The sequence below is a fragment of the Accipiter gentilis genome, chromosome 9, assembly GCF_929443795.1.
Source record: "Accipiter gentilis chromosome 9, bAccGen1.1, whole genome shotgun sequence".
Lineage (NCBI taxonomy): Eukaryota > Metazoa > Chordata > Aves > Accipitriformes > Accipitridae > Astur > Astur gentilis.
In genome coordinates, this window is record NC_064888.1 from 3,478,948 (window position 1) to 3,495,011 (window position 16,064).

The 16,064-nt window shown below is 44.2% G+C and overlaps 1 protein-coding gene across 2 annotated transcripts in view; it reads left to right on the forward strand.

The window, feature by feature from the left end:
• The first annotated feature begins 6,002 nt into the window (after positions 1-6,002).
• TET1 (tet methylcytosine dioxygenase 1) overlaps positions 6,003-16,064 on the forward strand; it is a 61,484-nt gene continuing 51,422 nt past the window's right edge. For both annotated transcript variants that reach the window (XM_049810061.1, XM_049810062.1), the window contains exons 1-2: positions 6,003-7,936; positions 14,967-15,017. In XM_049810061.1, the coding sequence (XP_049666018.1) occupies positions 6,005-7,936; positions 14,967-15,017 (1,983 nt within the window). In that variant the 5' untranslated portion in view covers positions 6,003-6,004. The remainder of the gene's footprint in view (positions 7,937-14,966; positions 15,018-16,064) is intronic.

Consider the following 16,064-nt stretch of genomic DNA (forward strand, 5'->3'; position numbering starts at 1 on the left):
ACGCAGCAGAGGGAAGTGGGACGTGGTGACAGTCCAACCTTATCCAGACTTATCCTCCAAACACAGAGGTGGCCTTCCGGGTCCAGCGAGGACAAAAACTTAGGATGAAGGCCTTGGTGCTTGGTCTGCTCAACATCATCTTGTGTTACTGATGTCAGTGGGAAAAGGGTTACGCTTCGAGTGTACGCCTTTGTCTGTGAGAAACTGAGGTGGCATCCTGCAGTGCCTGTCCCAGATTTGCTGTTTTGCTACTGGAATGTGTACAAGGTTTAATACGTGTGGACAAAATATGCCTGATTGCCTTAAGAGTGGCATAATCCTGTAAAGTAAAGCAGAAGACTTACGTATAGTAAAATGGAAAACAGTATTCTTCGATGGCATGTGAGGTTATAGAAACACCACTTGAAAGAGGATTGAGGGAAGAGAGGTCTGAGGGGCTGGGGGGTGGTGAGTGGGGGGAGGCACCTTGGGGGTGCCTCTGCAGAGGGAGCTTGGGGAGGCTTCTTTACAAGACTGTCTGTGAAATAACTCATGGTACTGAGAAGGCAGATGAGAAGTTTAATTTTTATTTCTTAACCAAAACCGAATGGGTGCTCAAGGATTAAAAAAGGGGGGAAAGGGAAAATTAAAGCTAATTCCCTCCTCCTAACCCATTTCCCTTCTTTTCATATACAAAGTGTTGTACAGAGCAATCAGTAGACGCAGGGAATTAGGCAAGATTGAAAAGCACGTTGACATTGGGAAGCATATGCAGATGATATGACATAATCCTGAAAAGACTGAAAAAAAAAAAAAAAAAGCTTTTGCACCTAACACGAGGGTCAGATTTTCTTCTCTGGTCTCTCTTGCATCTTCCTCTAGAGCGTTTGCTGCTGGAAGATGAGATGCTTTTCAATTCAAAGTTGTAGATCTGAGCTTGCGCGACCACTTCTAAGTCAAATTGTGGCCCTTATTGCTTGGGACATGTGTAGTATTAAGAGGCTTTTGAGAGAGCTTCCACGTCTTGTTTCCCCACCGGGCCAACCTCAAGTGACTTTTTAAAGGATACCTAAAAACTGAAACAAAATGTGTTTAATTAGTGCATCTGACTGTAGTGAAACTAGGCTCAACTAGTCCTAGCTGTGTCATTTTTTTTCCCCATGCAGCTGTGTTTGTTCAGGGGTCACTTGCTCTCTTTCACAATGCCATAAAAAAGCTGCCACCATTTTATGAGAGCACATCTTTTAATCTCTTTTTTACCTCCATCTTCCAACAACAATCAAGTTATGGAACAGAATCTTGACGGACGCTACCTCTAAAAGGAAAACTTGCTTTATTTATCTTTTTGTGTAAGGGGAAAGTAAATAAGAAAAGCAGGGGAGGGGGTTGGGTTGGTGTTTGGTTTGGTTTTGGGTGAGGTTTTTTGTTGTTTTTTTTTTTTTTTTTTTTTTTTCTGGAGGCATTCCAGCAGTATGGGGTTAAATTCCCCAATTACTTTGTAGGCAAAATTCTCCTTATAATTGTTTGGAATTTTGACCAAGATGGGACTAAAAGATTTAGCCCTTGATTAGCTTTTTAGCAGTATTTGTTGAGGATTATAGCAGTCAGTGGGATTGCTCCAGATTTATTACTGTGAATGAGCAAAACTTAAGCAACTGGCCTTAAAACCAGCTTTCGGCTTTGCACATGAATTAGAAGAGATAAGTTAGCTCAAGTAACAAACAGCTTCGGGATGCACTGTTATTATCTAGGGCAGTTCCCTGCAAACCCTCCTGTACCTATTACCCATTTTACTTCATAGAGACGCCTGTCCTCTGCTCTCAGGGAGGGTATGGTAGGTCCCACCTGATTTGGCTTTCGGAAGAGAGCATTGAAGTAAGTTTGTTTCTCTCCAGGATGATGGAAAACTGCCAAGTTATTATATTGCCCCATGAGGTTTATGTTTGATAATCCTGCTAAGTCCATGTAGATGTTTTGGAAATATAATTAATTTCTCGCTATGAAATGTGACCAGTATGATACAGCCATTTGTTGTCCTTAACAAGTGATGCGAGGTGATTTGCAACTGCGGCAGTCATCAACAGAGTCATTGCCAGTGCTTTAAATGGAAAAGGGAAGGTAAAATATTGCCTAGTGTTACAGAAAACAAAACTTGGATACTTTTAGCTATCTAGTATTTTGGTCCTAAATGTGAAAGAGTAAACAAAGAAGTAACAATGTAATTTAGTTGTATTGGACACTTTATTTAAAAAATGTTAGGTGGGGGTTTTTTTTCCTACCAGTTAAGGTGGTTGTAGCAGACTAGTATTTGTTAAGACTATGGGCCTTCTTTAAGGTAAGCAAAGATCTGTTGCTGACAGGCATTTCTCCCAAGAGCTTACAGTCACCTTGGGGGTCAGGTGCTCAAAGTCCCAGACAAATATAACTATAGTCAAGTATTAATGGGGGGTGAGATTACTAAATTTTCCTTTAGGGGCCTATCACCCAGATCTCTTCTGAAAAACCTAAATTCACTCCAGTGACAAAATTGAAACAAAATAGATAAAACTGTTGCTGTTAGTGTGCCCCTGTGTTGTCATCTCTGAGCAAGGCAAATACTAGCTGCTTTTGCCATCTTCTTTAAGGCAGCATTTAAATGCCAGTCAGTTTCCTACAAATACCAGCATTCTTTGTTTAGCAAGAAAAAGGGAAGTCTTCAACCACTTGATGTCCACAGCCTCTAATTTTGGCCCTGAAAAGAAGCAATGCTTTGGCTTTGATACTTTTCTACATTCTTGCCAGACAGGTATGTTTTTTTGTATTAAAAGGAAAAAAACCCAAACAAACGAAACCACCACCAAAAAACCCAAGATGGTCTTGCTGCTTCAGTCCTGAAACAACCACGTTGCAATTTCCAAATGCAGGTAAAGACATATTATCATGTAATTATAACGATGTTTTAAAAAAAAAATATTACAAGATTATTATAAATGAAGCTTGTAATTGATAGTTTCGGTGATCATGCTTCCCAAACTTCCACAACAGCAGTGGCAACTGCTTACGTAGAGAATTAATATGAGCAAAGCATTATATATACTCAGTATCTTCAAAAATCCAGTCTCTGTTTCCACTCCAGATCCTCTGTATTCTCTCGTCGTTCTGCTTCTGTTTCAGGGCTGATAAAGAGAAAAAACTTTATCTCTTCAGTCCCCCTCCTGATTCACACATTCCCATGTTGCCTGGCCCTTCTTGTTTGCTTGCTTTATTCCTTGCTCTTCTGGCTATAGCCTCTGAAAGTAGCTCGCATTTCCTCTCCTGCCACTGTTATGTAGCACTGGCCGCTAATGGCTACAGATACACTGCCTGCTGCTAGCTTCCAACTGGTTTTGCAGCCCTCCAGGCTATCCTTTGGAATGAGGAGCCCAGTCTCTGTCAAAACCCCAAGAAACTGGGGAAGCTTTTTGCAGGCTGCCAACAACTATTTCATGGACCTGCTGATGTGATGCCGATGCCCTCTTTGATTCATGGAGTGACTAGTAACGGCCACGTCCCTCTTCCCCCACGTGTCTCCAGAGAAGGGTAGTGGGAGGAAAGCACTCAGATTGCCTTCATTTCAGCTTTGTATTTATTTTGCTGTTTCAGTGTCTGACCCAACTTTTATAGAACGCTTCTGCAGGAGCTGTTCAGGTCTCTTCTTCCGTGGTCTTTGAGCATTACCTGCAATTATAAACAACTACACGTGTCTACTTAGTCTCTCTGGTTGGAAGTTTTGTTGTGAAGGAGGAGGGATGCTCTTAGCTTGCTTATTGTGTCTTTGATGGGCATTATTTTCTGATCTGACCTTAAGAAGTATGCTTAGCCTTGTCTTGTACAGCAGTGCTGGCTCCAAAATGCTATTTGAGTATGTGGTAAAACTGCTGTCTCGGTAATAATGTTCATCTGGTATGTAATATGAAGATATGGTACAGAATAATCACATCATGTTTAGGTAAGATACTTGGTTTATATGTTGTAGTACACAGGATCAGTTGCCTTACTACTGTTCAATAGCAAGAGTTAGCCTTCAAAATGCTTTAAATAAGCTATTTGAAAAGAGTCTGGGGAGTTACTGTTAGCCTTGGTGTAGGTACTGTGGCCACTGGGCAGCCTGCTCAGGGCTGACAGGCAAACAAGCTCGCTGCCAGCATGCTGGTTTTGGGGAGCAGCAGGAGCTGATGGTCCCGCGCAGAGGCCACATGCGTTGGCTGTGCTAGACCATCCCCTCGGCACGCTAACGAGCTTATCTTGGCGCAGTGCAGCGCTGTTTGGTGCGGATGGTTGTAAGCTTTCTATGTGCCTTGTGCTGTAGATAAGTTTTTATGGTCTGGGGGTGTGTTCTGCTTGTGGAGCCTGCTCCTCACGTGCCCTGTGCCTTTTTGTTTGCCCTACATCAGCCAAACCTTTAAACATTTCTGGGGCATTAAGTAGACTGGGCTGCACCAACGTAGTTCTCCCCACCTTCAGCAGAGCTTGGACCAGGCTGTGGCTAAGGGCAGCCTCCGTCAGCTTGACCTGCTGGCTTCAAGGTGGGGTTGAGGTCATGGGAAGGAGAGTGCACTCTGCCTCGCCAGCCTTTTGAAGTGGTGGTGGTGGTATCAGGAGCTCGGTAGCACCTTTCTTCCCTCTTCTACTTCCTTTAGAAGGCACAAGGATTCCCTTTCTTTAACTTCCTTTAGAGGTCAGGATTTTAGACATCATCGCACACTTATTGTTCTTCCTTTTCTTTCTGTCTTCCCATCAGTGAGGTGCATGTGTCCTGTAGGAGACTTGATTTGGGCTTAAGGAATTCAAAGGAACCATGATGAAGGGAAGGCACCCTCCTGCCTGAGACTACAGAGCCTCTTGCTCTGCGTGCTCCCATTTTTTGGATGCCCTTGTCTACCCATCTGATCTGTTTAAACAGCTAAATAAAGCTTTAAAAGTTTTCCACAGGTACTTAAAAGCACCATGTACTTAAAAACTATGTACTTATGAGAATTGCCTTACATTTAAAAAACCCTAGCCCACCTTGAAGGAAATTGATTTGGAGCTTGAAGAATCCATTGTATCTTCTGAGGTGACTGAATTGTATTTTGGGAGTTGGGGGACTTCTACACTGCGGTTGTATTTGGGGATGAAAGCTTAGGACAAATGTGTGGTATTTTGTTGAAGACAAATATGTTAGCAGTCATAATGATGAAACGGAGACGACTGCCAGCATAGTGCATTTGATATAGCTAGACAGGACAGACTCAAGGCTTGCAGTGTAATACAGTGTGCTGGTACGTTACGCTGGGAGATAACATGGGGAAAGGCAATTCTTCCCTGGTCCGGTTCCCCTGTGAGTAAAACCACAAGTTAGACATCTTTGGGGAGCTAGTAACTTCTCCGATTTTTACCTGGGATTGCACCATGGTGGGCAGATGATAGATGGTAAAAGAATGAGAGATGCCCTGGTGATGGTGTATGAGTGGAACAGACACAATAAATTCAGCTTTGTTCTTTTTTCCTGAATGTCCTTACAGTGATAGATACGCTGTTGAACATAAAGCTATAGATGTGAACTTCACCCGTTCTTACTCAAGGGAAGGGGTGGTTAATAAACTGCTAAGAAGTTTGCATTTTCTCAATAATCTTAATAAAACTGACATAAACCAGTAAATATGTGATGTTGCCTGGTTGTTTGAGCTCTGTTTGCTGCTTCATTTGTGTCATATGCATTTAGGCAAGCTTTCCATTTTGCAGTATTTTCAAAGGTTTTGTGTTAATTGAACATAATATCCAATACCAGTATTTCTAATTCTACCCGTGTATTTTTAAATATTAAAAAATGATCAGTTTAATATATGTGAACCCTTCGTTAATTAGAACTATATTTATGCTATTTTATATCTTCTTCTATTTCAGAGTTAATGCTGTATCACCACAGAGCAGCAATGGGAGTGTGCAGTTTTCTGTTGAAAAGTTCTCTCAAGAGCTCATGATTCTTTTCCATCTCTCCTCTTAACATTTCTACTACTCTGCAAACATGGCTCACCACGCGAGGCCTTCCAGATTAGTCAAAAAGGAAGAGTTAGGCAAAAGGAAATCTAACCAGGGCAAAAAGAAATCTAGCCAAGTGAGAAAGAAAACCACAAAGACTTCCACAAAAGCTGTTAGTTCTGGAAAAGGCAAAAAGCCAGCGCAAGAAAAAGATGTTAAGAAAAAACAGCAAGAAAAGAAACCAATCATGAGCTCTTCAGGTAGACTTCTCAGGAGCAGTGTAACCAGAACCTTGTCTGGAGCATCTTGGGTGAGTTTGGAGAAAGCTGACAACATCCTCTTTCATAACCAGGATTCTTTCAACATCAATGGCTTTACGATGTCTCTCCGTAACCGATCATTCTCCCGTAGATTGTCCCAAACTCCAATTGCAAAACCCAGGAAAGCTGCAGCACAAAAAAGGCTAGAAACAAAGGAAAAACATGAACAAGAAGCCCTGCTAGTAGTAGAAGAAAAAAACGTTGAGGTGGGCGAAAGAGGTTTGAAACAAGATTTAGCACAAAATGAGTTAGCTCCTCTGCCTGTAGAAGATGCTCCGTGTACTGTAGGCGAAGAGCCTGCTACCACATGTGCCAGTCAAGACAAAGAGGTAGAAATACCTGAAGCAAATGACTCCGTTCCAAGCAGTCAGGTAACTGATGATGATGACACAGAAGCGCCAGAGGTGAAATGCAAACCTGAAGACCTGCCCTGTGAGCAGACACCCAGCGATCTTGATACAGGTAGTTTGGCTGAAGCATTTGTTGAGGATGCTGCGCTTGTGCTTCCGTCTTCTCCTTCTGACTCCGTAATCACCTCTGAATCAAACTCGAAGGTGTGTGCAGAGACTCCCTTCGATCTGGTGCCTAACACTAAAGAACCTGACTCCAGTTCTGTCGATACCTCAGACCTCAGCTCAGCAGTACTGTTGGGAGAGTCGGTCCCGCTTGCCAAATCCCACACTGAAGCAGAGTCGGACCTGGTGCTACCTAGTGAAGAACAAAACTCGATTTCTGCACCTATAGTTACCTCTGAGTTTAACTCACAAGAACATTTTTTAGAAGATGCAAGCTCACTTGCAGAGTCCTGCTTGAAGGCAGGCTGGGATTTAGAGTCTGAGAATAAAGACGTTGGTTCAAATTCCAGCTCTGTAGCTGCCACTGAATCAAATTTGCTTTTACATTTTGAAGGTGCAAGCTCACTTGCAGAATCCCACATGAAACTGGTTGTGGATTTTGTACCCGTTCACAAAGAACTTGACTCAAATTTGGATTTGAGCTGTACAAGAGAGAAATCAGAATCTGACTCAAAAAACTTATTTACAGTATGTGAACCAGTTTCCGATACCTCTTTAAACAATATTGAAGTGGAGGACATTGAACAGCTTGTTAAATGTATTGATGCAGAGACATTTATTTTGAATTCAGGTTATGTCCCCACTTTATCTCCAGATTTAGGAAAAAGCACAGTTGATAAAATCTCTGCTGAAAGCTCTGGACAATTCTCTGAAGGTTTTGTTTCGGACTTGCCTTCAAGCATGGAAATCTCTGCTCTTGCCTCAGAAAAAGCCATAAATGCAGATTTGCCAGCTGACTCAAGACTGCAGCATAATGATTATTCATCACAGCTGGGAAGTGTCGGAGTAAGCTTGAATTTGGTTCAGGACAACGTGAGCGACAGCACTGAAGCGGTTGAGGCCTCAGGGCCATCCTCTCTTAAAAATCCAGCTGGTGATTACCCTGTTCCATATTCATCTCTGCTCCCTATGCTAGAGAAAAAGAAACGAAGGCGTTGTGGAGTCTGTGAGCCCTGTCTGCGGAAAACAAATTGTGAAGAATGCAGCTGTTGCAGGAAACGCAAAACTAGTCACCGGATATGTAAAAAGAGAAAATGTGAAGAACTGAAAAAGCCACCACCACCAATCACGCTACCTTTTGAGGTAAGCCAAAGAAGTTGCAAATTAAGTCACTCTTGTGAGGCTTGAGGTACATCTTAAAATTCTGCGAAGGGAAATGCTGGTCACTGTACAGCTTTAGAGAGCTTAGGGTTACTGTTGGAGCTAACAGGTTGCATGGTTACTTTCTCTTGTCATCTATAGAGGTGTAGATTAAAGTGAGCTGGAGTTATTCTTGTTCCTGCTGTGTAAATGCATAAAATCAGAGGTAAGTATGGCTTTAACTCTGTTCCAGGTATTGGCCAAAACAATGAATTAATTGAGGCATGAAGATGTGAGAAAAAATTAAGTGCAAAATGCAGGGAGGGGGGAGAATGAGGGTAGTCTTAGGAGACTGTGAATTATTAGGGAGAGTGTCTGTATTTCAAAATACTTAAGGCTAAAAAGCAAAGGAAGGAAGGCTGTTTGCTCTTTAATTCAGTTAAAGTAATTTGCTTGTGATGACAGATTTGGTGGAAATAAATTTATAAACTTCAGGACCAAATTGTAGCAGCATTTTCCCCTTTCACATCTCTCTGCCTTTCTAATTGTCTATTCTTCTGTTTCTCTCCTTTCACTTCTCCTGCCTGTCTCCCTTTGTCTTTTACCACATCTCCTATACATACTTCCTTTTTCTGTGTTTCTTACTCATTTTCCTGATCCATCAGCCTTCTATAACCCAGGTCATTACTTTTGGAACAAAGAGGAGGGGAAAAGACAGTCTGTATGCCCCTGTGATAACAGCACTGACCTTCTGAGAGATTTCAGTTCAAGATCAGGCTTTAAATCAGGTAAGTAGGGAGTTGAACGTAGATTTCCCACATCCCAACTGAATTCCCTGACCTCCGAGCTGCAGAGTTAGCCTCTGCGCCGCCACGTCCTGCTGGAAGTGTTCTGCTTCGTGTGATCCAATAGTACCCGAGCCTCGGAGGGGGAGATGCTGTCTCAGTAGTTAAGTGACTGGGACATTTGCCTTGGGATGTGGGAAACTGAGGTTCAAGTCTCTGCACCAGTGTGTACTCTGAGTGGAGCAGTTCACACTGGGGAGAATGCACCTGCAAAACCTTTCTCAATAGCAGTTTCATTAAAATGGTGTGTTCTTACAGCAGGTAGACATTCCTGTCAGCTGTGGAGATCTCAGGAGACCTCCTGTTTTCATTGCTCTGTCCTGTGCTTACCAGGGTTTGCAGAGAAGTCCATTCTGTTTTTAAGGTAGGCAAGCAGAAAGAAAAGTCCTGTAGCAGTGAGGGCATATAGTATATTCCCCTTTGTGGGGGAAGTATATTTTAAGTTATAATATTAAGGGAAGTAGGTTTTAACAGCTTGGCTCAGAGTTCATTCAAAAACCTCTTTGTGTCTCAACTGCTCCTAAATGCTCTTTTTTAAAAAAAAAAAAAAGTGAGGGGAGGGACAGCTATAATGTCATTTAAGATACATATTAAAACAATAAAGGTGATAGAGACTGATCCTGACTTTTTACAGCAAAAGAGTAGCTACATTATATCCTTTTGTATATTTAGTCAGTGGGATTGAAGAAGCTCATGGGAGAGAATTGGTGGAGTTGAGGTAGGAAGTGATCTAAAAGCCATGTTTTAAAAAGGGTTTTGGCAGGGTCGGTGAAAGGAAGCACTCCAGCTTTTCTGTCAACCTTTGTTTTCCAGGCTAAACATGCTTCTTTTCTTGTTGCTCAGGCTGACCTTCTCCTTGCAGATTAGCTTTGCCCCTTCACCTTTGTCCTCTCTGGGCGCTCCTTTTGCTTTCTTTGAGAGATTCCTTGTTTTTATTCTTTTCTTTGGCAGCTTTTTTTTTTTGGTGTGCTTTTATTTTATCAAACTGGTCGCATTTTGGACAATGCATTTAGAGCTGCACCAGAGGCCTCCTTCATTTCTTGTTAAATTTCATAGGAAGTTTCAGAGTACTGCACAGAGGAAATGAAGTATTCCTGACATTTAAGAACATGTCAGGTATTTTCTTATAAAATTGCATTTGAATGAAACCTGGTGCCTTTTCAGATATTCCTAGAAGCAAGCCTTGCCTCATTTGTAATCTCTAGAAACCATGCTCTGAGAAAATGAAAGAGGAAAGTATTTCTACAATGTAGATCTGTTAGGAGAGCTCTTTAAAGATGTTGAGATACAGGGGGAGGTGTTGGGGGATGGGAAACACTATATTGCTCTGTTCAGCAGCTATCCTTTAGATAAGATTGGAGCACTCTGGAAGGGAATCCCATTGTGTTTTCCCAAACTGGTAGGACTGGGACTGCAACAGCTGGGACTTCTATGACAGTAATGCGTTTCAAATAGAGGGCAGCTGGGGAAAACCCAAAACTGTAGGTCTCTGTCCATGGTATAGAAAGTGAATGTAATAATTAAGAGAAATGAGGTTGTCTTCAGTGCATTCCTTGTTCAGAAGTCATGCATCTCTTTCTCATGTTGGTGGAATGTAAGCATTTTTTGGACGTGATTCACTGGGAGGAGGTTGTAGGGGATAGACATGCTCTGCATGAGCATAGTTTGTTTAAACATTGATGTTTTGCCTTAAAGGGAATTATCTATTCTCATTCTAACTAAACAATGCAAAAGTCACAATGAAGTCAATGAGAGTGCTGTACATTAAATGGCTGTAGGATAGCCAGTGCAGGGGTTGGCAGTCCACACGTGCTGTTTAAAAAAGAAAAAGTGTTGGTTTCCCTTAAGAACTTAGGTGGATTTACAGTTATGGGGAGTAAGGCCTGGCCGGTAGAAGCTGTGAATGTAGACTGAAGTGCATATTCCAACACACATGCCTATGTGTGCACAAGCATTCAACCCTCAGAGAGTATCGGTTGCATGTTTGGAGCTGGCGTTAGTTACATTACTGTTATTTTCATTAATTCACACATAATCCAGATAAAGATTTGAAAACTATATTGGACTTGAAAAATATCACTTAAAAATAACACCCATATAAACCTTCAGTGATACTTTTACCTTGCTGAATGTAATGAGTTTTGCAGGGACGTGATGTCATGAAAGTCTGGATAAAACATTGTGGGCTCTAGTTCACAGCCCCTGTGTGTAGCAATATTGTTACCTGCAATGCCCCTCTTCCGGAGGGATTCACACCGTGGCTGCTTGGTTAGGAGTTGGTAAAGAAAAATTCTAAAATATATAGGGGGAAAAAAATTTCTGCTTACTGAATTTTTTGAAGAGCAGCCTAGTAAATAAAAAACGTAAGCAAGCTTTGAAAAGAGGAGGGAAAAGGCTTTATATTGGGTTATTGTCTCTCTCAGAATGAATAATGCAGGAATGCTTCGCAGTGAAAAGAGGGTTTGACAAGTTTATGTACATGAGGGCGTGATGCTTCCACGTTTTTCCCTTGTCTTTCCAAGACTGCTGTTTTCTGAAATAGTGTAGCAGCTACTGAAGGCTATTTCACAGCTATTTTCTACCAAAAAGCATCTTCAAGAAGCGGTCTGCTTTGCTTCCATTGCATCATCACACGTGTTGAGGCCGTCAGGATGCATCGCGATGTGGGGCAAGGATTTCGTAGGCTTCAAAACCGGCACGTAGGTAGGGAAGGCGGTCTGTCATTTATTTTGTTTTCTCCTTGGAGAAAGGATTCCCGTTTTGCACAGGCGGGCGTTGCAGATGTAGCAGTACATGCTCGGGATGAAAACGCTGCCTTCTGGGCTCTTGCAGTCATCGGTCGAGCTGGCTGTGGTGCATGGTAGTTGTACTTTGTGTGTGCTGGGCTCTGGCAGGGAGGGTGGACTTGGCTCTCCTCTGGCTCCCAGCTGGCCAGCACTCTCCTGGGCATAGCCATCGCGCTGGCCCTGGCCCGGGAAGGTGCCAAGCTGAGCAGCTCTACTTACCGAAGTGAACTTGCAGGGTTCCGTAACACGCCACCGGAGCTCCTCTTGCCCAAAAGGCCATAAACGTACAGGGCTGCTGTAGAGCTGTGGGGAGCCCTCACCTCCAAAAGCTGCTTTCTGCAAGGCTTGCCGAGGTGCTTACGTTTTAAGATCCCGCCTGGGCAGGGAGCCCTCTTGGGCTGAAAGCATCTGCTGGGGAGAGCTTTAGTTCGTAAGGGGTAACGGACCATGTCAGGTTTAGTGGGACTTGAAGTCAAAAAAACTGAAAACAAATCAGGTCACCGAGTGCAAGTTCACTGGGTTGACCAAGGTGTCTCGAGACGTCTTATTTAATAGCTGTAATTTGAGTAACACGGGAATATTAAATAACAATAAGGGCCTGCTTGCTTGTGGGTTTTTAACATGCTGCTGAAAACCCAGACATATTTAAAAAGGATGCTGCAATTAGAGTTGGTTGGGAACTTTCCAGCAAGCCATTCCTTGAATGGAAAAATGCTGATTTAACAGGAAGCTTTCACAGCTACTATCTGTCTCAATGCAACTATTTTTGAGGGAAAGTTTCTCAAGGTTCCAAATGAAATTTCTGCTTAAAACTTAAAAAGAGGGAGAGAATTATTGGAACAGCTTGGTGGTTAGGGCTTTTTGCCTGATGCAGACCAGGGGCTTGAACTTTGGTCTCCCACATCCCATCTGTCTCGTCTTGAATTTTTGAAAGGTTTGCTCTGCTTTGGAACACAACCAAGTGTCGAAATCTCAAAAAAATAAAAGCAAAATGGAATTCTTGTTTTCTAGCCAGACCTAGTTATAATCAAGAAATTTAGACTTTGTGGTATTTATTTTACAATAGACTCCAGGAATATTTAAGCCAGTTAAATTTTAAAATGAGTGCACATAAAAACACTCCTCTTGAATACGATACTCGAGTTTTGTAAGGGGATATAGCACATGGTCTAGAAGAGTTTGGTAACATGTGTGGCAAAGATGAGCAAAGCTGTGTACAGCCTGCCCCGCGGATGCAGGGCAGGGGGTTGACGTAGTGCAGTTTACTCTTATTTTACACACGCACGCTCCGTGGGTGCGTAAAAGAATTACAAGTCGCACTTCTTTGCCATTCTCTGTGATCCTGGGTGTGGACTATAATGCAGCCTAAATTACAGGGAAATGGGTTAGTCTGGGGTCTAGTTATTTTCAGAAGATGCGTTTTAGAAGTTGCCTCTTCACTGCTCCTTATTTTCTGTGCCAGTTCTTGTAGCTTTTATGGAGAAATTTTTATTTGAAGAGGTTTCTTTCCTTCCTTGTGTATGAGGACCCATCCTAACAGGAGTGGAAACTGTCTAACACGGCAACCTGAAACTACCACCTAAGTGCTGTCCAGTGTACGCAACAAACTGGGGACTAAATCGGAATACGGGGTCTTAGGTTTCTAAGCAAACAAAATAACTTTTTTTTTTCTGGACCGCAAAGCATCTTAAGTAGCCAAAACTGCAAAGAAGAATCAGATCACCAAGTGTATGTACCTCTCTTGGGTTTTATTACGCTTAAAGACCCTTGTAGACTTGTGGTATTTTGGGAAAACATTACAAATCGGTACTTTTCTCTTACCTGATCCTAACTCCTATTTAATAAAGTAGCGTGGTGCAGCAAATGAGGAACTTAAATATGAGGTAGCATCAGACCACAAAAACGAGCAACAGCTTTCTCTGACTTAATTGATAACGCCGCAGAATGAGTTGTGTGTTCCCATCCGCGCATTTGCAGTACTTCACTGACTTGCACCGATAACCGGACGGGAATTACACTTCTAATTTAGCAGTAGATAGAGAAAACAGTTTTAAATTGCACTCTGTGGCTGCTGAAAAGACATTCTTGCAGGTTTTTCACGCGTAGCTTGTAAATCCACGTCCAACTTTCTGGTTTAGATGTCGACTGGAAATTGTTTCAGTAAATGCTTCAGCGGCTAGCGGCGCGTTGGAGGCGTCGTTATTTATTTGTTGCCCACCGTCAGCAAGCGTCTGCGTGATCCGTTAGGGCTCGGCCTGAAAACTTGGGCTACAGCTGTGCCCCCTCCATCCTTCTTCCACCCCGGGCGCAGAGATGAGGGAAACTAATTGCGTGTTATTGTTTATGTGGCGGCCTGTTCACGCCGCAATCCGCTTCGCTCCGTTCGATGCCACAGCGAGAGGTGAAGACGGAGCCTGCGGGCGGGTGGGGAGGGATTTCCACGCCGCGGGGGCCCCGCGCACGACCGACACGGGTGCCTGAGGGCGGCCCCCCCCCCCCCCCCCCCTCAGTTTTGCAGGGCGGGGGTCTGGCCCTGGCCCACCCGCGCTTTGCCGCCCGCTCCCTGCCCCTGCTTGCGCACATGCGCGGGGGCGGGGGCGCGCACCTCCGCCCGTGCACGGGGGCGAGCGGGCGCGCGCGCGCGGGTGCGCTGAGGCCGTGTCCTCGCCTGACCCCGCGTGTAACAGCCCTGACGGAGCCGAAAAAGACACACACCCACCCCACACCCCCCTCCCCCCGGGACTGCTGCCCGGCTGCGTGGCCCACCCACCTCACACGCACACCCCACGCGAGCCCCCGCACCTCCCCTCAGCACCTCCGCCGCGCGCCGGCGGCGGCGGCTCCGCGTCCGCAGGCGCGGGGAGTCCGTGCCGCCTCTTGGCGGCGGCCGCGGCGCCCCGCACAGGAGACCCTTTGTTTGGGCAGGGCCGGCGGGAGCGCGGGAGGAGGCCGGTGGGGTGGGGAGCGCTCAGCCGCGGGGCCGCGGCCGCCCCATTGGCTGGGACCGTCCGGCGGCTCCTGGCGGCGGCGGCGGCGGCGGCGCGCCCGCCGGGCGGGTGCGCGCCGCGGAGCCGCACGAGGCTCGCGCCCGCGACGCCGCCTGGAGGAGGGCGCCGCTGCGGCAGGAAGCAAGATGGCCGCCTCGTGGGCGCCGCTGTGAGGAATGCGGGGCACCAGCGAGGCCGGCTGCAGGGGGGCGGCGGGGCCTCTCCCCTCGGCCGTCTCCGGCGTCGCCGTGTGTCGGGGTGGCGGCGGAGGGGCCGCGTAGAGCCTCCGTACAGCCCTCTAAAGTGCCGCATGTAAAGCATTCCGGGTATTTAAGAAATCTTGCAGTTTGATAATAAAATCGGAGGTGTCTGCCTTTGTGACCACAACTTATTCTGCAATTTGATGTTTTTTTAGGTGCTAACTGAAAACAAAAGGCCTCAGAGGAGGAAGCAAAGAGTTTTAAAGGTAACCGATGATTGCTTTAATATTTATCCCCTCCCGTTTTAAGCAGCGTTTTCTTGTCATATACATTAGGAAGCCAAAGGGTTAACTGCTGGGAAGCGGCGCTTTCCAGCTATTCAGGAGATTAGCTAATTTTAAAAGCGCAGAACATGTTCTTTTCCCCCCTCTCTCTCTCCAGCATGTTGTGTACATATTTGAATCTTTCTGCACATGTCTGCAGACCAAAAGTTTGCTTTCCATTGCATTGAAGATTCACTTCAATTTTCTCTATTCCTAGTTTCATACTTCCAAAGGTAGCAGTTGAATGTTGGTGGGGATTTTAGTATACCGATTTTATGGCATCTGAAATTTCATGTGGGAAGCCCGTGTTAGAATGCAAACCAAACTGACAAAAGTGGAAGTTTTGTGCTTATGTTACTGTAGTTTTCATTTCCTTTTTTCTTTAAACTTTAGTACACCTCAAGTGAAACTGAAAATTCTGTAAACTTACAACAGCCTTCAGTTTCACGTGGTAACACGTTTCTTCGAGATTTTTAAGATGGCTATCTTTCATGGTAACAAAAGATTGGTGTTTCAAGTGGAAATGTTTTAGTCTTTATAACAAAATACAGGCTTCTGGCTTGTTACGCTCATGGCTGATGGTTTTTTAAAAAAGTAGCAGGTAGCACATCGATATTGCATCTTTTGGTCTTTAGAATGGTTCGGATAGAAATCATTAATTCTGTTGTTGAAAACTAACGTGTTGGAGGATGGATGGTGCGAGTAAGATGGATGGTAGGTGTAAGAGGAAGCGAAGGAAAAAGAAAAAAAAATGTTGTTAGACTTACTTTGTAGAACTATTGTCTTATGCCAACTAAATGTAATGTAAGATAGTTTAGTATTGTTTCAGTACATTAAACTTTCAGAAGTTATTGGACATAGTGGATTTGATAAAATGCTGAATGTCTGTGGTGTAATTTTATTTGAAAACATCCCAATTTCGTACCAGTTTTGTCATCACTGTTACACATTACAGAAACTCGCTTAAAGGAGTTACAATTTTATAAGACA